The sequence below is a fragment of the Aulonocara stuartgranti genome (genome assembly GCF_965226115.1).
Source record: "Aulonocara stuartgranti genome assembly, chromosome: 10".
In the NCBI taxonomy this organism is placed as follows: domain Eukaryota; kingdom Metazoa; phylum Chordata; class Actinopteri; order Cichliformes; family Cichlidae; genus Aulonocara; species Aulonocara stuartgranti.
Genome location: NC_138946.1, coordinates 20,983,678 through 21,005,319, shown reverse-complemented (window position 1 = coordinate 21,005,319; position 21,642 = coordinate 20,983,678). Strand labels below are relative to the sequence as shown.

At 42.9% G+C, this 21,642-nt stretch overlaps 1 protein-coding gene across 3 annotated transcripts in view; it reads right to left on the bottom strand.

Annotated features, from left to right (window-relative positions):
* The window catches only part of LOC309715884 (voltage-gated potassium channel subunit beta-3), a 31,037-nt gene extending 11,025 nt beyond the window's left edge, over positions 1 to 20,012 (bottom strand). The window contains exon 1 of one of the 3 annotated variants that reach the window (XM_082549332.1): positions 19,441 to 20,012. Coding sequence is in view for 2 of the 3 variants with exons in the window: in XM_082549330.1 (XP_082405456.1) it covers positions 7,489 to 7,808 (320 nt within the window). In the remaining variant the exon portion in view is untranslated. Of the gene's footprint in view, positions 1 to 7,488; positions 8,243 to 12,268; positions 13,042 to 19,440 lie in introns of those variants that run through there. The other 2 variants (XM_082549331.1, XM_082549330.1) reach the window with 2 other exon arrangements.
* Positions 20,013 to 21,642: the final 1,630 nt, after the last annotated feature.

Here is a 21,642-nt window from a genome sequence, read left to right as displayed (position 1 = left end):
TCTCAACTTTATTTGGATGAGAATAAAGGGGATTTTATTTATTTTTTGTCAAGCAACATTTGACAAGGTGGGGCCAATAACAGCATCCGGAAAAAATATTCCCTACAGTTTTAATCAGCTTCTAAAGCAAAGCTTGAAACTGATTCAAAATTGCTTTTGAGGTAGCTTCTGTATCTGCACACCGGGAGCAAATAAACGATATGGTTTATACCCAACTTTATTTTTGTTTATTACCTTCTTTTTTATTATTATTTTTAGGGAACTTGAGAAAAACTCATTAGAATTATGCATGATGGCTTTGAGCTGTGAATTAAGGACAATAAAAATCTGTTCCCCAGCTTAGTCACACACCTTCTGTCCATACTTTCCTTTTCACATTGGACCAGGACGGCAAACAGAAGGCTTACGTGTGAGGAAAAAACACATACCACCAAAACATGAGTCAGCATTCGGTGGAGTGTGTCAAGCATCCACTGGTATACGGCTGTTACGCAAATGTTTTCTTCTCCTTCTTCTGTTAAATGCTCTTCTATCCGATATGCTTGTTAAAGATGAGTGCATGAAGCTGACAGCCTCGTGTTTGGTGAACGCTGCTTGTGAACGCATCATGACAGGGAGCAAATTTGAAACCGGTGTGCATTACTGGGCGAATTCCACAATTGCCGAGCCACATAAAAATCTCATTTTTATGTCTGTGTGTGCGCGTGTGCTTCTGAGCAATAGAGGATGTCACTGTTTCCATGTGTGACAACTGGCCGCCCCCTCCCTTGCGCTCAACTCCGCCGCTCTCTGCAATGCTGCAGTCTGCTAAATTACTATCAGTGAGTCTGGAGAAACACATGCTCTGTCTTTCCTCGCACTATCTCCCTATTGACAGTCTTTTCCCACTATCTCCCGCACGCAGTACACCCAGACGCTCGGCCTATATTTCATCTGAGGCGGATGTGAGGGACGCTGTGCAATAAACGGAAAACATCTATGCTGTGCATGTGTCATTATGGGGAGGGGTTCGATGCTTTCACGTGAATATTCACGCTTGATGGGAATTGCATTGGAACGCAGGCACAGTTCCACATGCAGACATGCATGAATGCACTCTTGAGCAGGGCACACAGATGCTTCTCTATAGCCTTTATAAGTAGGTCTTCCAGTGTTTTCTTCTCTATTTTTTCCATTGCCATAAATCATGATCTCCAAACGAGATGATTGTAGCAACTTGGCTGCCTCGTCCATACATTATTAACGCTGGAGAGAGAGAGACAGAGGAGACACACAGGTGCTCCGTCACGGTTTAGTCAGCATTTTAACCTGTGCTGACATTCACAGTTAGTTTTCACCTGAGACAGGAGGAAGACACTATATACAGATGGTTAGGTGCTAATGGTGGACTTTTTTTCTCCCCCTTCCCTCTGCAGTTGTCATAAAATGCCACACACATGCTGAGCAGGCTCTTCTCCAGAGGGAAGACCTAGATATTAATAACACTCACGTCAGTTTTATGTGTATGCTTAGACACACATTTTCTGAGCACAGAGTGTGGGAAGATGGTGGACTGTCTGTTCTCTTTCAGTAATGCTGCACACACTGTTTTGTGGCTTTAAAGGGTCACTTCACCCAAATTACAGAGAACAGATTTTTCTCACCTGTGCCTGCCTAAATACAATCAATGGAGTGGGCAGAAGTTATGGCACTAAAAAAAACGCCACCACAAACTTTTACTTTGCTTGTCATTCTCAATAATCCAGAGACATGCCAACAGAGCTACATTTTTGGGTTTATATGACAAATGAAACCAAATTAGCCACATGGCCTGGCACTAATCAAAACCCCAGCATCTAAGAGTGTACTAATTATTGATGTAGCTATTTTTAAAAGCATTAGCCTAAACAATGGACCCTTCATGTAAATGTGATTTTTTTTTTAATTCAGCTATATTAAAACAGTTAGGAAATCAGGTCTGTCCTAATTATAAAATACACATGCTGTGCAGGGAGCGAATGGAGAAAAAGGGGCACAAACACACACACACGCACAATCTCAGCTGCTCTCCTCCAATTCTGCGTATCAGCTGCTGACACTTTATTAGTGGTCCTGACTCTCCCGTTAACTAAAAATGCATGTAATGAAGTGGTGCAGGAAAGAGCTCACACAAGCTGAATTTGACACAATGCGCTGTCATTACTGTTTATTCCAAGTTTGGGAACACACGTGACCTGCGACAAAAAAAAAACCCCAAAAAAATGTTCACTCGCCCCAACATGTAATCAAATGTTAATGAAATTCGCTCGCTGAGAAGGTCGCTGCACTCTGCCTCTGTTTCATGTCCGCTGGCAGACGGATAAAGACGAGTATTTGAGGGATGTGGCGCTTTCCGGATCTCATGCCCCCGTGAGTGACAGCGCAGTGAATTCAAAGTGATTGAATGCAATCGCGAGCATGTTTTTGAGTATCGCGCCGTCCTCCGGTTTTCTTTGGTGTTCCTGTTTCCCTGTGATTTAAAACAGCTCAACTACTTTGCCTTAATGAATTTTGCAGTGTATTACACGGCAGGCAAATGAATGCTACCAAGATTTATTTAAATAAATGAATATATTAAAACACTGAAAAGAGTTTCAAATAAAAGTAAGATTTTAAAAGAAGAAAGAGGAATTGATATCATCTAATTAAATGCCTTTTGAGTCTTTTCCAGAGCATGCGGACACTTGTTCATTAGGCTGCCCTCTGCTCTTACATAATAACAACATGCGGCCATGATGGCTCTGCCAGAAGACAATACCAGTCTTTGACTTTGATGAGACAGCCTTACTCCGAGGACGTGATGTGGATTTTCTGGCCGCGATTACGATGCCTCTCAGTTAAGAGTAAGCCGCCAAATGCAGTCAATTATCGACAACTCTGAGCTTCATCAAACAACACTGACACGCAGGTCACTTTGCATTTTGAGAGGATTAAGTTGCCCGCTGCATACACTTAATCAAGTCCCAACAAGCAGCTGCACACATAATAACAGCCTAGATATTGTTCAGATGCACGATATATGCAGTAATTATAACATTAAGCACCGTACAGCGTGCTGTAGTAGTGGGTGGCAGATGAAAATAAGCAGCCACAGTTTAGCAGACAGTAAACAGATCATGGTTTGGATTATGTTTTGGTTGAAATCAAGCAAGTGAACACCCGGCGTTACTTTGCCTAAAACTTCCCAGACCTCAAAGTGAGTCACTAATCTGCCCAGTCAACTGGAACCCCTCCTGAAAATAAATAAATAAATAAATAAATAAATAAATAAATAAATAAATAAATAAATGTCCCAGAGCGACAGAGGGGAGAGCTGAAGGTCAAGGTTTTTGCAGCCCGCAGTCGTGTTCTCCTCCCTGCCACACAGGCCATTTATTTCCCGTGGTTAATCATGACAACAGCGTGAGGTCAAAATCACTACATTATCGCTTCACCTGCCGGTTACGATGAATATTTTAGTCGCTGCTGGGGATTTGTTACACTTCGCTTTGCCTTCGGTGGCACGCGTGTGAACGGCGCGTGGAGTGAAATTAACAAAGCGAGCCGGTGACGCCGCTGTGCCGTCAGAGCGCATAAACGCGGGCGAGATAAGAATCTGAATGCTAAGAAGAGGCACGCGGCGAGAGTAATAACACTCAGGGTAGGTCACCGTCTCGCAGCACTAAATGAGCATGAGATGCGTGTTTAAAGTCGACAGGGCCGCTCGACGCCAAAGCTTCAGCTGCTGCGACTACGCTACTGAGATTTCCACCTTCCGCTCCTCCAGACAACGACACCTCTCTGCATGGCTGAATGTCAGAACACTTCAAATCCTCATGAAAATACATGAAGGCTTTGTTCTCCAGTTTAACATGCGACCTTACCCAGTATCAGGTATTATTATGAACGCTACATCTTCTTTTTCTTGTTTTTCTCTTTATGGTACAGCTGAGGCTTTTGTTTGTCGTCTGCTTTAACTGGAGCAGCATGTCCTAAATGTTTAAAAATGTAGAAACAGCTTGGAAATACATTAGTTTGGCAAAATAATCTGAAATCAGGGAACTTTTGTAGAGCTTAAGATTTTGATCTGTAGCACGAGTACAGCCACATCACTAACAGAGAGCGGTTGCTTTGCACCAAAGCAGATGATAGAGGTCAACTGGTGCACCTAAGGTGACAGAACTTAAAGCTCATTGATTAACAAGGTCTCTATTACTTGATTAATCCTTGCAAAAGCCAAAGTGCAAAAACACCACAGCAATTCCCATCAGGTCACAGACTCTTCATGGAACCAGCAACAGCTCCTCGTCTCCAGTCTTTGGTCTAAGCTGCTGGCTGTGATGTGAAACATCACGTGCAAGTGTCATCAATAGTTTGTTCTCACTCTTCACAATCACATGTCTTTAAGTTTAACTTGAGTTCTTTTAGATACAGTAGAACGGCATTCTTGGGTAATCGCTCCTAAACTCCTTCATGTCTTTCCAGCTGTCCTGAACTTATTTTGATTTTCTCACATCTTGGCTCTTTAACAATAATACTTTGTTTCACAGTTTACTGCATGTCAGTGCTGAATGTTTTATCTGAGTAGGGCTTCCCTATTCACATTCTCCATCTCTCAAGCATGCATTAAGATTTATAGGCATCCGCCACAGACACAGCGTGCCCCGCGGCCATCTGTGAGGAACAGCGGTGGATAGATCTATGGTCTTCTCCAGTATTAATGTAAATCAAATTCCCTTTTCTTTTTTTTAAACTCATACCAAAAAAATGTTTTAAGAAATTCATGATGCTCAGATATACCATATTTTATTCTAACTCATGTGAATTTTAATTTGCACAGACAACTTTGTGAATGATGCTTTTAGATAAATTCTCTTTTGAAATATTTAGGTGCAAACATGACAAAAATGCGATTCCAGAGGAAAGTCGAATCATTTTTGGCGTTGTCTGTGAAATGTGCATTATCTTGTCATATCTTTTAATTCAGTTTTCTCAAACTTGAGTGTATTGTGCCAAATGGAACCTTAAAATGGGCCATCTGGACAGTTTGGTGTTGAAAACAGAAGGTTTAGTTACTTTAAAAATAGACGTTTTGCTGAGTGACAGAACTGACCGCTACAGTCACCTCTCCATCAGCTCGAATGCATACCCTGTGGCCACACTGAACACCCAGCATATTGCACACGCACACAGACACAAACACACACACAAACCAGAATGCTGCAGTGCACTGTGAGGGAGTAAAAAAGGGCAGCATTTGAAAAGAAAACAGTGAGCTTAAACAAGATCAAAGAAAGAAGATAGAGAGAGTCGCAAAGAAAGACTCTGAGCATCTGTGACCTGCCTGTGAGTGATCAATACTTGGGTTAATGAGACAGAAGGGCCACAAAGATGTGGTCAACGCAAGCAGCAGCATCCAGAACTGGAAATAGAAACCAGCGCTGGAGTGCCAAAAAATGCAGTTCCTCAAATGGCCACTTGAGGCTGCCTACAAGAGTGACTCAATCTCCCACTGCGTTTAAACAGCATTATAGGGCATGTTTACAGCCTGGCACATTGGTCTCCTTAACTCATTTTCACCATCTAAATATATAATATAATATAAGTTCATTTATACTCAACGTTATCACCATTGAGCAGAAGCTGGGAAATGTTTCGTCACCCATCGTGACCTCTTCTGTGTGTTTGTGCCCCCCTGGAACATTTTTAATGCAATCATCTGACAAGTCACAGGACTCACTGTGTGGTTAATGACACCAACAAGAGATCTGTGCTCAGGTGTTTTTTGCAGAGTAATATTCTTTTATTCTATTTCTATGTTACTTAGCAATAATTAGCAGATATCTGTTTCTGCGCGATGCAGTTACACAGTCTCTGGACACACCTGTATTCCAGCCATTCATCCAAACATGGTCAAATCCGGGACTCCACAAACCAGTGGATGACACCACAGTGGCCATGGCCCACTTTTCTATATATCTATATAGTTCACGGGTGGTTTAAAGTGAAGGCAGAAGCCTGCTTCCTTCCTGACCTCTGTGTAATTGTAATAACGGTGTGAAATGAGGAATGTGCGGCCACCACGACGCCGCCACAACCAGACTGTTGTGGTGCAGGTGGTGGAGCTTTGAGCATACTCAGTTAAGGAAAGGACTGATAAGCGACAGCAGTGCTGGCTGATTAGAAAATAAGACAAAAACTAAAGGCAATGCCTGGGGTGTTGCCAATGGCAACTGGAAGTGGCCATATGCTGTATAGACTTATTGTGCTGCTGCACTCCCTATTAGTGACACTTTTCTAGAGACGACAGAACAACTGGAAAAATCCAGCCCAATCATAAAGTCCTGTATGTGTGTGATTCTAAAGGGAAAAAATAGGAGTGGAAATATCCTAGTTTTGTCCTGTGCCTTATTCCCTTTTTAAGCATCTTATTAAGTGGAAACTAAATTGACTGAAGAGAATGGCAGCAATTCAATCAACCTGATTACCAAGAAACCAGGTCGTTAAAACTCTCCTCCTAGTTCTCGAATTTTACAGCCCAAAGATGGAAACACAGTGTGAGCCTGTGGAAGTCTGCAGCCTAATGTTAAAGTGCATGCTTTGTGCTTTCCCCCCCTTTTTTAAAAAAATGTATGTTTATGTATAAATACGAGCCTCCTTCATGCATGAGCTGTGCATGAACAGCTGTCCTTGTTTAGCTTCAAGCTCTAATCCATCAAAGGTAAACCACAAGTTTGCCAACAAACTAAAAGAGGAAAAACATACATTGCATTCTTGTCTTGTTGTTTATCTGGTTGGATTTCCTTCCTACTTTATGACTCAGACCTGGTGTGTGTGCAGCAGAGATTTTCTGTGCATACGATGGTCTCCTGCAAGGCTATTTTATGAAAGTACATGTGTTTAAAACCTCTAAGAAAAGCCGGGCGTCCTAGTGTGGTTTCAGGAGAAGCTGTTATTGGAGGAAAGCTTTTTTTGTATTATTAATCTGCTGAAATGAGAAAGAGGCTAACGCAAAGTCTGTGGCTAATGCTCCCATATGCATACTGTCTGAAATATTGTGATAGCATTAGGGCTATATAGTATGACTTATGTAAGCATTTTTTTATTTATATCCATAAGCGCTTTTAGGAATAAATGTCATATTTTTGTAATGTCAGAGAAGTCATTGCTCTCACTGAGGTGTTTCTCATCTGGCTAATGGATATGTAGGCAGTCTGCACAGTCTGCTCACTGGTGATATGTTTGGTGACAAGCTAACCTCGAATTCACCTCACATCTCAGCAAAGAGACTGGCAGAACTAGGAATAATGAAGGCCCGGCAAGGCAGGTAGAGCCTCATTGTGAAGAAGAGGCCCAACACCTTGTTTCTGGTGGAGGACTTTCACCTCTGGTGGAGGTCAAAAGGCCACAGTGATCAGAGCGAAATAAAAGCCATCTCTCCAACCAATAAAGCTCCGGCTCCTCGTCTCCCCCAGTCAGGCTCATACTCACCTGTACTTCATATTGGTGTGGCGCCCAATAGCCTCCTTCATGTGGGCGTGACCCTGAGGAGTCTGACGAGACCCGGAACCCTCCCTGGTCTTGACAGAACCTTGAGACATGTAGTTGCCATTGCTCCCTTGTCCACTGCTTCCACCTCCGCTTCCTCCTCCACCACCACCACCACCTCCACTTCCTCCTCCTCCACCGCCACCACCTCCCCCTACTCCGCCACTGCTCCCTCCAGGAGGTGGAGCGGTGCGAAGGCCACAAAGCCGGTCCTCGCTGCGACTTTTGAGGTTGTGCTCAGTGCATGCAAAAGACACCTGCATCCTGGCAGCTGATGTCTGTGTCTCTTATTCTGAGAGTCTGAGTATAGGGTTGGGTTTGTTTTTTGTCTTTTAAACAAGGAGTCACACAAACAGCAATGTCTACAAACTGTTGGTGCTGCTCGACACCGTTTCCCGTCGTGCTGTTGTGGCAGCGCCGTGATGCTCATACAAAAGGGCTCAGACAGGGCAGGTCAAAGATTTTGGCTCAGAGTTGGAGGGAGCAGGCAAGAGTCCAGCCTCTAAACATGACACACACAGAGTTACCGTCTGCTCAGTCTCCTGTCTGGTGATGCAAACCTGGCAAAAAGGCTCTCGGAGCTTTCACACTCACACGATGCATCAGGGCTGCCCTCCAAAAATCATCAGGGAGCTTGTGTGCTCGCAGCAGTCCTCAGACGAATTTGGGGATGTGGCAGTTCTTGGGAAGCCCCCCCACCCTCCCACCCCAATAAAATCTCAGTGCAATAGATGCCCTCCCTGGAGAGTGGCTTCGTCCGACATAACATGCACGGGCTCTGTATGGCTTATGTAGGGTGATAAAGCACTTGCCAGCTTGCTGTTTTCTCTTCAGCTGAGGTTTGTTGAGACTGTCTTGAGCTGAGGAGCTCCGGAACGTGCCGCAGCAATGACACAACCACAGCTACAGGCATCCTCACACCTCGCGTCGAAATCACTCATATTTCTCCCCCACCTTTTATTTTACTGTCGCAAGGTGGGTGAGCAAAAGGGAAAAAAAAAAAAAAAAAAAAAAAAGATCGGGCTCAATAGCTCGAATTTACATCGCCGAGGAGAAAAGTCAGATCGGGGGTAAAGACACTCAAACCCCACCAATGCATCATCACCAAGCGGCTTCACGCAGCATCCAATTGATGCAACAGCGATGGAGAAAGAAGAAGAAGGGGGAAAAAAACCCAACAAAATCAGCAAGCACGGAGCCGGTTCATCTTTAGCTTCAGTGTGAGAAGTTGTTCACATACCGGCAGCAGCGGTAACTGTGCACGTCTCCCGTTGTTCGCCAGGATCTCAGGGTGCGCGGATTTGGGGGAAAAATGCCGGCATACTGGCCCCAAAATCAGCTGCAGCAGACATTTCAAACGCTCGGTGCCGCCTCTCGGCTCTCCAGCATCATTTGGAGACCGCCCCCCCCCCCCCCCCCCCTCCTTTTTTTTCCACAGGCTTCAAAACGTTCACGACACACAAGCAGTGTGGGGGTTTGGATAGATACTCCCTCTCCCTCCCTTTCTTTCGGGTGTGATCCACATTTTTTCATCACACCGATGCGCACACATTTCATCACAAAGGCACACATTAGGCTATACTTACTCAACCCCCTCCCCAAACCATCTTTTTTCCCTCCATAAGGTCCAGAATTCTGTCGTCCCACCACTCCCATTATTCCTATTCTTCCTATGCAAAACATTGCCCTCCCCAATGATAGCTTGATTTGCCATCAATGACCCAATCACCAGAATTACACTCATTACTACCTCTGAGCAAACAGAGGATAGATGGTTTCTAAGTCACAATACATCACATCACGGGCATAGCACGGCAGGGCATATCAGATCATCCTGCAGCCCATCATAATGAAATGAAATGGATGTGTCATTTTGGTGGCCAAGCAATGATAATAGCCCCTTCCAGGCTTTGTTTACCATCTAAAGTGTGATGCCATATCCTTAGAGAGGACTGTCAATCCAAAAGGCTTTACTCTGTGGTTAGTGCTCGCCCCGCTAAGTCTGCTTCACACAGCAGGACGATGTGCAAAATACCCCACATTTGTCACCATTGTCAATTTGGTTTCACATCTAGTGTTTTGAAGCAGATCTGCAGTCCCAGAGCAGATTGCAGGGCATCCACTGCCAGCAGAATGTGACTTTGAGTTGGCAATCAGCTCTTTCTAAAGAACCATTCAGCACAAGTTTGGACGGGGAAGTTTCCAGCTGTACAGGCAGAGAGAAAATACGAATGCTGCCCGTGGTGGCGCTTCAAAAGAGGAGAAGATTTAATTACTTCCACTTCACTGTTAAGGCGCTTATTTTCCAGGAAGCACATTATTTTTGTATAGCCAAACTTTTGCATAATCATGTCGACTTCTTTATCTTCATCTCCCTGTAGGCTTAACCTTCCCCTTCACTCCAAATAATGGCCACTGGCATCGCCGTATTACACAGTAATGACACTGACTCAGTCTGTTCTCCACTTCAGAAGCTTACAGCGCTAAAACCTCGGGACACAACCAGCACTTGTGAGCCTCATGTTGAAGTATTTGGGTGGAGAAAGACCAAAAATGAGCACATGTGTGGTGCATCCTTATTTTCCTAGTAATGATAAGGTTATAGAATCAAATTATCAGAAAATAAGGGGATACAGTAGATGGCTTTTTTTCTTCTCAAGCTGGATTATACAAGAGCTTCTATAATTTGAACGTCCTTGAAAAGGTAGGTTATTCATGCAACTCAGCGTAAAAACTCATCACAAAATGTGACTTTCTGAGCTATAATCCCCTAAAATCTGCCAAACCGCACTTTGATAAGTGCTTGCAAGCATATTCCTTTAATGCTACAGAATGAAATGACCTGGACTTGCCTGTCACCCTTTTGGATCCATTTTCACTTAAAAACAGAACAATTCGACATAACCTGGTAAATAGAGAAATAAATAAATGTGTAAATGTCTTTTTAAAGCAGGATGAAGCAAGAAAACTCGTCTCCCATGGTGGTGTTCATGTTGGTTTTGACACGCTTGAACTAAAATAGCACTAAAGAACGCTAAGAAGTGTTTGCAGGTGTGCCTCAACATGAAATTCGCATGACGTTCTGAGAAAGCTGATGGCGTTGACCCTGTGACTTTGAAGGCATCTTGTTTCTCCTCGCGGTTTTTATTCAAAAGTAATTCAGCTCCTCGAAAAGAGGACAGAATTCCTTTGATATAATCCATGAAGATTCACACATGTTCGAATCTGTCTGACCTATTAGCTTCGTTTCATTCGGCCCTCGTTGTCTGTTTTTCAGAATCTAAATAGCTCACATTTCTGCAGCTCAAATGTTTGCAGCTAAACCGGGAAAACGAGAAAGAACGTCAAGGTAGATGCTGGCTTCTGTTTTGATTACAGGTAATCATTTTCTGTCAGGAGGGAGTCCAGATCTCATGCAAATGAAGGCGCACAGAGGCTGTGGAAACAACTTCCACTGGAGGCTCTGTGGGGCAGTTCAAGTGATGGAAGCGGTTCTGCCAGAGGTGGTCGAATCAACTGAATCATACTCTGGTACGCCGTTAGTTTGTTTCAGCTATCAAAATGTACGCTGCCAGTACAAATGTGCTATAAAGTAAGTCCTAGATCTGAGCATAAAAATGATGTGAAATTGCAAATGATACCCCTTGGCCTGCACTATTGTCCCTCTTTCTGCTTTTGAGTCATTGGTCACAGACTTGTCTTCACACCATGATGACGCTGCCACCTAGAGGCAACTGTGCTGGAGACTAGATGACTGTGTTTGCATGTTTTGGATGTGTTATAGCAAATAAAATGACAAATGTAATGGAATCTGTACTCAGTATTTTAGTATGATGGTGTTTAAGCAGTAATAATGAAATATGTAGCAGCCTGGCCTGTATCTTCCTCTTCTCTGCAAGCACCCCACCCCTCCTTTTTTCAGGTCTCATTCAATTTACAAAAATCTATTTTTCCCTAGGTTTTTGGTAAACTGATTGAAGAGTAGCCAACACCACCGTTCATTCGCCTCCACACTTTAAACAGAGAGATGCACGCGGTACAACAACCAACCGCCCGTCCCCCGCTGTCAAATCATGCATCATTAACCCCAAACTTCTGCACCACTGATGCCTGACCCCGTCAGGCTGTTTTTTGGAAAGGCTGGAATTAGACAATGGCTCACGTACAACTCACATTAGCGTTCCTGAACAACCGGATGCTTCTGCAGTCCGGCCACGTACACTCATCAGTCCTCTGCATTGAAATCTCATCAAACGCCTGATGTTTCTTTTTAGGTCACCAGTGAGAAAAAAACAACAAAAAAACAAAAAAAAATAATATTTTTTTTCCCCCATCTCTCGTGAATGATGTCTCCACTCACTGCCTTTCAATTGCAGTCCTCTCCAAACACTCAATTACATCAACGCATTAGTAATATGTTAGAAAAATATTAACCATGTTATTAAAATGGATCATCCACGGATGGCTGAGTGCTCGGGATGGTCTCTTATTATCTCTGTAAAATCCAGACATTCAGTGTGAGTCCTGCACTCGCTAAAAAAGCAGCCGAAACCCAGACCTGAGTTAAATCTGCAGCCTTGTGTAGGCTGTACATTCCAGTTCTTTATTATTAATAATTGCTTTTATTTATTTATTTTTTTAGTGGCCTAATTAAATGTACTAAGTCATAACTACAAACTCTAACTGCCTCATGGTTTCATGCTGTAAAGTCTTCTCCTCATACCTGTACGGCATTGCAGAGCGCTCAGCCTCGCACTCAGCCAGGGAGAGGCCACATTCTCTCAGGTACAGCTCCAGCCGGCGTCGCTCCACCAGTCTGTGGGCTGCCTCCAGGATCTGAGAGGCCAAGGCCTCTGACTCAGTCTTCTGTTCCGAGCTCTTGCTGCTCCGGGTCCCAGCCTTGGCCACAATACTCCCTGAGGAGGTCGACGCCTTGGGCTTCTTACTGATGCCATAGAGGTCCTCCACGGAGTATTTCCCCCCCTTACCTCCTCCGCTGCCACCACGGCTGGCAAACATTGTTGCCTAGATTCCAGCACCCCGACTGATGAAATGGCTCTTCGATTCTGCTTTGCTTACTTTTTCTTTCTTTTTTTTTTTTGCCTGCTACATCTACTTTAAACAAAAGCTGCTTCTAAGTTTGAAACAAAATAACAAGGCAGTGCTATTTTGATGGAGTTTCATGTAGATTTGAAGCATCCGGCCCGAGGATGTGTCAGACATCAAACTGCTGGAAAGGAGAACTTAAAGCACCTGCGAAATATTTTTTAAAAAGTCTTGATTTCTCCTTTGTGGAGCCTAATTCCAAAATAAAACAAAGCCAGTTCGACATGTCAGCAGCAACACCCAGTCACAAACAATGACTCCTGCTGATGTGAGGTGCGTCTTTGAGTAAAAATGGATAGGAAAAGCAATCAGTATCTTTCTCTCTTTATCTCTCAAAGGAAGGACAGTGGGGGGATTTGTGTCGAAGCACCACCAGCTTACATTTGCTCAGATTAAGAGCGCTCCCGGATGAAGTGTCTGTTCTTCTGTGACTATAATCAGCGGCGGCTGTGAGAGTTCAGCTCGCTGACCTTTTTCTTCAGATATAAATTAATAATGACTTTTTTTTTGTTTTTCATACCTGCGTGGCTATAATTGATCAGTTGATCTGCAGCGGCGCTGTCATCATAACCAGCACCCTTGCTGCCATCGAGCCCTCGGTCCCTCAAACAAAGCGAGGGTGGCATCCTCTCAAAGCCTGGCACCGGCTTCAGGCCACTGCTGAGCGTGATATTGTCGGGGTCTGGGTTAATGCGCGAGCCAAACCTCCTGCGACAGTTTTTCACACAAACCATAAAGCAGAGCACAATGTGTGAAACCCTTTTTCACTGGAGGGGAAAGAAAAATCAGCGGCTACTGGTGCCCTGTTCATAAAAAATTAAACATAAAAAAGGGCAGGTCATCTTTTGTGCACTAAAATGAAATTGAACTGCTGAAAAGAGAAATACAGACAGACAGAAAGCGTGCAGTTTTAAAGAATGATGATGCAGATAGAGAGGATTAGTTCTCTCCATCAGCTTTTCGACAGTTTGCGCAAAGAAATCCACCTTCTAATCTCCTCCGTGCATGGCTGTTAAGTCCCAGCTTAAAAGCCAATATCGGAAACAAAAATGAAATTCGCATCAAATGTGAAAATAATTAAGCAACTCCCTCACGCTGTGAAATATCTGCAGGCCGTTATTTAGATTTGATATCTATATCTTTTCCTTTTATTTTAAATTTGATAGGAAAACAATCAGATCAGCTGTGATTCATGTTTCCAAGTTGGTGAAAATGTTTGCTTGGATCTGCTCTTTTGCCGTATTCAGCAGTGGGTTAAATGTGGATTATTAAAGCCACAAAAAAGTGCATCAGTATCTCAGACGTCTAGCTCAATGATTAACTTCCAGCTCATTCATGCATCTGCTTAACCATCTCTGCCCCTTCATCTTCCAGCTGCCGTGGCGGTCAGGCACTGTTCCTAAAGTGCAGTCCTCCCTGCGTTTGCTGTAGTGGCTTTCAGAGCCAGAGATCATCCGGGATTAAGCTGCTACAATCACTCATTCAATTGACCACAGTCACACAGGCAGCTGGCAGAGGTCAGTGTAATTCATAGCACTCTGTATTTCCTCAAAGTAGTGGATTTATAATTATGCGTGATGTCACGAGGGCCAGATGATAGAAATTTACCTTTTGATTTCAAGGAGAGAGAGAACCTGCTGTCTGCATTGTATAACTATCACATATCTGGGTTAGAACAGCGAAGATTGTTTTTAGTTATCTGTTGCGTAACCGCGCAAAGATAGATTTCGTCAGTCTAACAATATAGTAACCCAGGAATGTAGAGCGCGATGGAGTCAAGCTATTTGTTGCCACCTTGTACATGCTGTACAGTGATGAGAAGGAGGCGAGCTTGCTTGTTTGTGTGAGTAGTAGGGCTGCCTCAGATGGAGGCATTTTCCCTACGGTGTACCAGAAAGGCCTTTCATCTTAAATCACGCCCGACTTCAGTGCTGTTCACCTGCTACTACTTTTATACAGCTTGTCAAAGCAATCTGTAAATATCAGGCAGACACATCAGGAATTCCCACTTAGGGGCCCATACAAAAATCTTCCCCTTAAAAATGAAAGACAAGCTTACATCAGCAGGACAAAGTTTACCAAATCCTTTAAGACTCTTACGAATCGCATCGTAGGCTCAAGGCTGGGTTAAATCCAGACAACAAGAGGAGAGACCATATTTTGCCTAAAAAGAAGAGCATGTTTAAAGATAGGGAAACATGGTGGTTACAATTAAAGGCTCATCGTCTCCGCTGCCAGATGGAAACAATGAACACGGCTCTCTCGTGTATTTGTGTCCAGCGTTTTGCTGACCCGTTCCTCCACCCTGACCACCTCCCTGCGCTATAACAACAGTGCATGACTTCATCCATCACTTCTATCATAATTACTACAACTCCAAGAGGGCTGCGTCTCTTAAACGTAAGCGCATGCTGATTCAGAGGCACTAACGCTCTGTCTTTACTGAACCCTGTATCTCAAATAATTGTTCTCAGTGCTTAAAAAGCACACGATTCTCTAAATGCATTTTTTTTTCTTTTTCTACTTCTTAAACTAAAAGTTTATTGCCGCAGGACTCATTGGTATAGCTTTTTTTGTCTTGTGTGGTTTTCTTTTTGTTGTACTGCCAGGCATTGAGGTGTGGTCATGTGTGTTATTTATGTAGGTGTGGCTCTTACTGCTGTTGTTTTTTCTGTGGTCTTTGTTTTCTTTTGTTTGCTTTAACGCAGTGCATAATGTAGTGTAGCCTAGGTGGGGGGGGAAGAGAGAGCAAAGGACCATTATTGTTTAAAGACAAGTACACATTCGACCTACTCGAAAAATAGTTCAAATCCTATCAGAAACTATGTTTACAGAGGCGATAGTTGCACAATACACCGATGTGAGAGGAGGACTTCGTTTTGAGAGAGCAGGCGCCTCCTCTGCATCCTCTCAGGCCTAAACTCGACCCACTGAAACATGACTCTGCTTTTCCTTTAGGGTGTCAGAGTCCGCCATGGCCACCAGGCGGCGACAAAGCAGCGCGGGTGAGTAATGGTGAGCCTGCCTCAAAGTTACCTTGCAGGAGAGCTGCTCCTCTTTCTTTGTGATAAGCTGTTGAACGCCCAACCTTTAAAACTCGAGAATAACAAATCTGTCCGGATGGACGACCACAGAACAGATTCGGAATCAGAATGTATTTATCATGACTTCAGATCACTGCTAATGACCAGTCCTCTCTCCGCTTCTGCGTGACGTTGCCAGCCGAGACAGTGGCGCAGACTGCACGCCGTGTTTACAATCAGATTTTCCGATTGTAAAGAGTAGGAGTGATATTGGGTCAGAATATGCTGAGACACTGTCTGCGAGGCTCAGCCCAAACCTGCACAGACAGCAGCTTCAACCCTTATCTGATAAGCAGAGTCAGGACGCATTTCATGCTTTCATGTTTACCGAATGATCAGGGTTGAACGCGTGATTCGTAAATAAACGAGAATTTAAAGCATGAATTATTTTCCTCTCAGCATTAGAATAAAAATCGAATAAACCAAGTTTTTGCACACTAGAGGGCGCTCAAAACACAGTAATACAGATCTGAGAGAGCGAGTGTGTGTTCACGGTTATTTCTTCCATTCTGGGTACGATTTTGGTTGATGGGTGATGGTATAAGCCCAAGGTTAGTTTCCTCATTTCTGTAATCTGATTACTTTCAATACTACACCCTTTCCCTCAAACGCACACAGTTTATGCTTTGTATTGTAAACCTTGTTGTATTGCATCCAGATGCTGGTTAAATCATAACCATATGCTCCATGCTCAGATTTCTAAGTGGGCACACACACACAAACACACGCATACATACACTTTACTACCCTCCATATTGTCACAATTTGAGCACACCCCGTCCCCCCACAAATGTGCTCATGGGGTCAGTACTAAACGTGAGTGGTCATGTTTTTGCAGTATAATCAATAGTTCTGACAGGCTGACGTTCCAAAGCAGGCTAAAGGAGTGGGTGTAGGTTCAGGGAGGAGGGCCACAGGGGATCAGGAGGGGGTGCTTTAATCCTTAGACCTGCTGTGAGGGGATACGCATTCATGCAACTCCTCCAAAAAATAAAAAAATAAAAAGACTGAAGAAGGCTTTACCTTTGCTTTTGAAAACAAAAATGTGCTCTCAGTGCAGATGTGTGTCATTGTTTACTGGAATATTCTGTGTTTACTGCTCATTTGCTTTGTAGACATTTATGAAAACAGCTCATTCAGGCAATTGCTCGGCAAACTGTGATTTAAATGTAGAAGAAGAAGGATAAACATTCAGTTAGGGTAAACATCTATGGCCACAATACAAATATAAAGGCCAAACCTTACTGTAATTATGAAAAAGATAGAAAACAGACAAAACTAGAAGCCCTTTTGAGGCGTGGTAAAAAATAACCTTGTGCATGTTTTAAATTGCTGTTGTTTGGTAGTTTCTCTAAATCCTCAAAGTTCTACAAACTTTGTCTGATTGAATCAAACCTCAAAAATTCCCGGTGGTCGCTATGAAGTCTGTGTGTTCTTTGTTAGTGACAAGGTGACTGTGGGTGCATACACATTTCAGCTCAGGGTAAAGATTCATACCAGTGGGTTCAGAAGTGTGGAGGAGTTATGATGAGTTAGGACTTAAAGGTGAGACCTATAGGAGAGGTTAAGCGCAAGACTGAAGAGTAAAGCCATCAATCTGAGTTCACAAAGGGTAATCAATCTCACTGATCAGAAACAGCTTTCACATGAGATGTTTGCCATCTCCTATCATGGCCTTTTTTTGAACTTTCCCTCACTTCAGACACATACGCAGAATCCTTTTTGCCACATGAAGCCCCACGAGTTTTATTTCCCTCCGCTTAACATAGTGGTCCTTGACGCATGTGGCTTGAGTTTTAGAATATAGAGTGATTCACATGAAGACGATAAGAAGTGGGAAGGTCACACGACTTTCATTTCCTCACAGAAGGCAAGAGGCACATCTTAGCTGAGTGGAAAACAAAAGGGTGCCATGGGGGAGATGGATGGCTGCTGAAAGCTGACAGAGCAAGAACCAGCAAACACCTTTGGAGGAGCCATTCACTCACCCTGAAGGTGATGAAACCCATATTCGCATTCTTCATCACACTAACACCTCCATCAAATGTGGTCTCTTCTGTGAAGTGTGGTTGAGAAGTACATAGCTATATATCAGTATCACTAAACTATATATAACTATTTATACTATAGTCTTTTTTTGGGGGGGGGGGGGGTTCCCAGTGGTTGACACAAGCTTTCATAGCTTTGAGCAGAAATGTTATAAAGAACTTAGATAATTAAAAGTTGTGCAAAAAGGAATAAAAACAGCTTATAAAAGTACCTGAAAAAAAACCTAGAACAACAAAAGGTAGAAAAAGCTAGCTAAACCTACAGCTAACTGTTACCTAATAGTCTAGGTAACATAAATGTTTATCCAGTGTTAGGTAAATATACAGTAGGGCTGCCACGATTAGTCGACTAGTCACGATTATGTCGACTATTAAAATCGTCGACGACTAATTTAATAGTCGACGCATCGTTTGAAGCTTTGTAAGATCACAAAGGACGCAGGAATGAGTAGTAGGATTTAAGAGTGTAATAACGGACTGAAACAGAAGATGGCAGCACTGCATGTACAAGGATGCCAGCTGCCGTTAAACCCCGAAGAAGAAGAAGCTGTGTCCCAGAATTCATAGCGCAGCCCAGCGCAGTTGTCAACAATGGCGGCAGCTAGTTAGTTTTAACTTTACTCTTATTATTCTTTCTGGGTCACAAAATAAACGTTTAACATATTTTCAGGCGAGAATGTAGCTGTGTAAACCTCAAATATCTGCTCAGTTTATCAAGACACCACATATTTTCAAAAGCGCTCCGACGTTTTCGGAGACGTCTGTTACCCACTAGCTCGTTAGCTAGGCGGGGGCAAGGCTAACTAGAGCCGTGAGAACACCGGACTCCCGGCAAATCGTTTTCAAACTCACCGCCGTCTTTCGCTAGTCAGGTTAAACATATATATAAGTCACTTAGATAACTTAAAAATGTTATTGTTTGGCTTTTTTTAGTATTTTATTTGTTCCTGAGTAAATCGGTTTGGCTGAGATTAAAGTTATAGTTTTTGCACAGCTAAAACTGTCAAGCAGACAGCTGATTATCAGAAGTGTGAGACGCTGGAGAATATACTCCGTTGTCCTGTTATATTTTAGAAAGCAAGGAGTTTATTAAACTTCACCGAAACAATCTGCAAATTTCATTAAAAATTAATAAACTACCATCTTGTCTTTATTTTTAGTTAGCACAAACACTTCAAGCTGTAAGCTAATGATAGTTATATAAGACCAGATGCTGCTGGTGCAATAAGCAGTACGCTGTACGTCCAATGGATGATGATCTGATTAGTCGACTAATCGCAAAAATAATCGGTGACTAGTCGACTATCAAAATAATCGTTTGTGGCAGCCCTAATATACAGTACTGGATAGATAGATGTTGATATATCCAATATAGCTAGAAATTATTTAAAAAATGAAAATCAAAGTGTTAAACTCTCAAAAAAAAAGAAGAAAAGAAACAACCCTTACTTACAAAGATGCATCGGTTAGCTAAATGTATAGCTAGTAGCAAATATTAAAATATAAAACAGCTGGATATAAAGAAACACCTAGCCATTTTAAAATCTTAAAACAAATAAAGGGTTGTTTGAACTGCATCCTAACCCTATTTAACCGCTTGAATATTCGTTCTTTATAAGTAAACGATCCATCTGTAGGTTTAGCTAAGATATACTCACCAACCATGTTACTGGGTACACCTTGCTAGTACCAGGTTGTACTCCCTCTTGAGTTCAGAACTGTCTTAATTTTTCATAAAGGTGCTGGAAATATTCCTCATGCACAAATATTTACTACACCACTTCCCAACAGCTTACTATCCCAGACTGTTGTTGCCATATCACATGGTCCATAATAATACCGGTATAAATTCCTCTGTGGCATAAAAGTACTATATCGTGATATCATTGCTATAGCAACACCATGGGTTTACATTAATGCTTGGCAGTAAAACACAGGTGTCAGTCTCTGATGGCATTTTAGTACCTAAAGAGGGAGCGACTTCAACAACCTCCAACAAAGCACAGTCAGAACCCTGTTCTCGCTAAAGGTGGAAGCAACAAAGTCGTTTCACCACTTGAGGCAAAAACACTGTCGAGTACAACCAGGTTGCAAAGGATGAGATACTAGCAGCTGGTGATGTGTGACCCAAAAGTAATCAAATGGCTCGACCAAGCATCACAAGCTGCGCTCCATACGACAGGAAGAGCAAACGGTGGATGGAAATTACTGATGGAGTTACATGGTGGAAAAGCAGGGCTGTATGCAGCTGGTTAAAAAAAACCTCAACCCAAGATAACACATTTCAGGTAGAAAATATATTTCTGCGTTATTATCTGTGACAGTATGGTGCAGCTCCTGACGAGTTACAAGCTTAAGTTTGTCTAGTTATTGTTAAACTAAAGTGTTAAATTTCCAGGGAAAACGCTGCCTAGGCTACCTTTTTACTTAAGCGTGACTTGTACCATCGTATGCTGTGCTGGCTGCACCTTATTTCAATGGATTCACACTTCAGTCTGTCATCAGAGACAGTGGCTCATTGGAAAACATGGATGGAAAAACGCCCTTTATTTACTTACACGTACAAATGCTGCTGCCTGAAAGGTGCAAGCATCCATAAAAATTTCCTTCAGTATTTTTTCTATATTGTCACAAACATCATTATTACAAATGTTTTTTGAAATATCTTGATAAAATTTTGTGGGTACATCACCCACCCCTACTGTTGTTTGGGCCATTCGAGTACACCGAACTCACTGTCACGGTCAAGAAACCTCTTTGAGATGATTTCAGTTTTGTGATGTGGAGCATTATCCTGCTGGAAGCAGTCATCAGAGGATGGGTACCCTGTGGTCATGAAGGGGTGGACATGGCCACTAACAACACGCAGTTAGGCTGTGGCACTGAGGGACCCAAGGTGTGCCAAGAAACTACCCCTCCACACCATTAGACCACCAGTCTGAACTGCTGATACAAGGCAGCATGGATCCCATCATCTGAATATGGCAGCAGAAATTAAAACACATACATTTTTTAAATCTTGTCCCTTAGTTGTCTGTTTATAACTAACAGTGTGGTTTCCTGCCGTGGTACCTCGTCTGCTTCGGGGTTCAGTGTGTTGCACATTCCAAATGTTCTTCTGCATACCTCGGCTGTAACGAGTCGTTCTTTGAGTTATTGCTGCCTTCCTTTCAGCTTGAAGCGGTCTGGTCATTTTCCTCAGACCTTTGGTATCAACAAGGTATTTTTGCCCAGAGAACTGTTGCTCACTGGATATTTTTGTCTTTTAGAGCCATTCTCTGTAAACCCTAGAGATGATTGTGGGAAATAATCTCAGTTATTAGTTCATCTTAGTTATTCAGTACATTTAAATACATTTAAATAAACCCAAACGATTTAACTGTGAAAGCAACAGCCTGACAGTAGCTAATATAACAATATTTGAATACTCCTCTACATCAGTACTGAGGAGACAGCAGGGGATTGTGGTCTAAAAGTTTACATTGATTAAGTGGATTAACTACATGATTAAAAATACTAGACTAATTCCACATAAAACTGTACTGCAGCATGAAAGTATAATTAAATTCCAACAACTTTTATTTGATCAGGTGGGTCAGCAAAGAACAAATTCTTATTTACGGCAATGGCCTGGCACAATCTCCTGCAAAGTCAACAGAAATGCTGTAGAGCAGCGAGGAGTGACAACTTTTCCAGTGATCAGATTTAATACGAAACAGAGTGGAAGCGCTCTGCCGAGCAATGTGCCTCCGAAATCACAATGCGTACACAGGTGAAAAATAATCTTAGCTGGCTGCTCGGTGGATTTGCTCAGAAATATTGGGCCATTTTGAGCAAACTGTCTGGGAGTCATCTCGGGG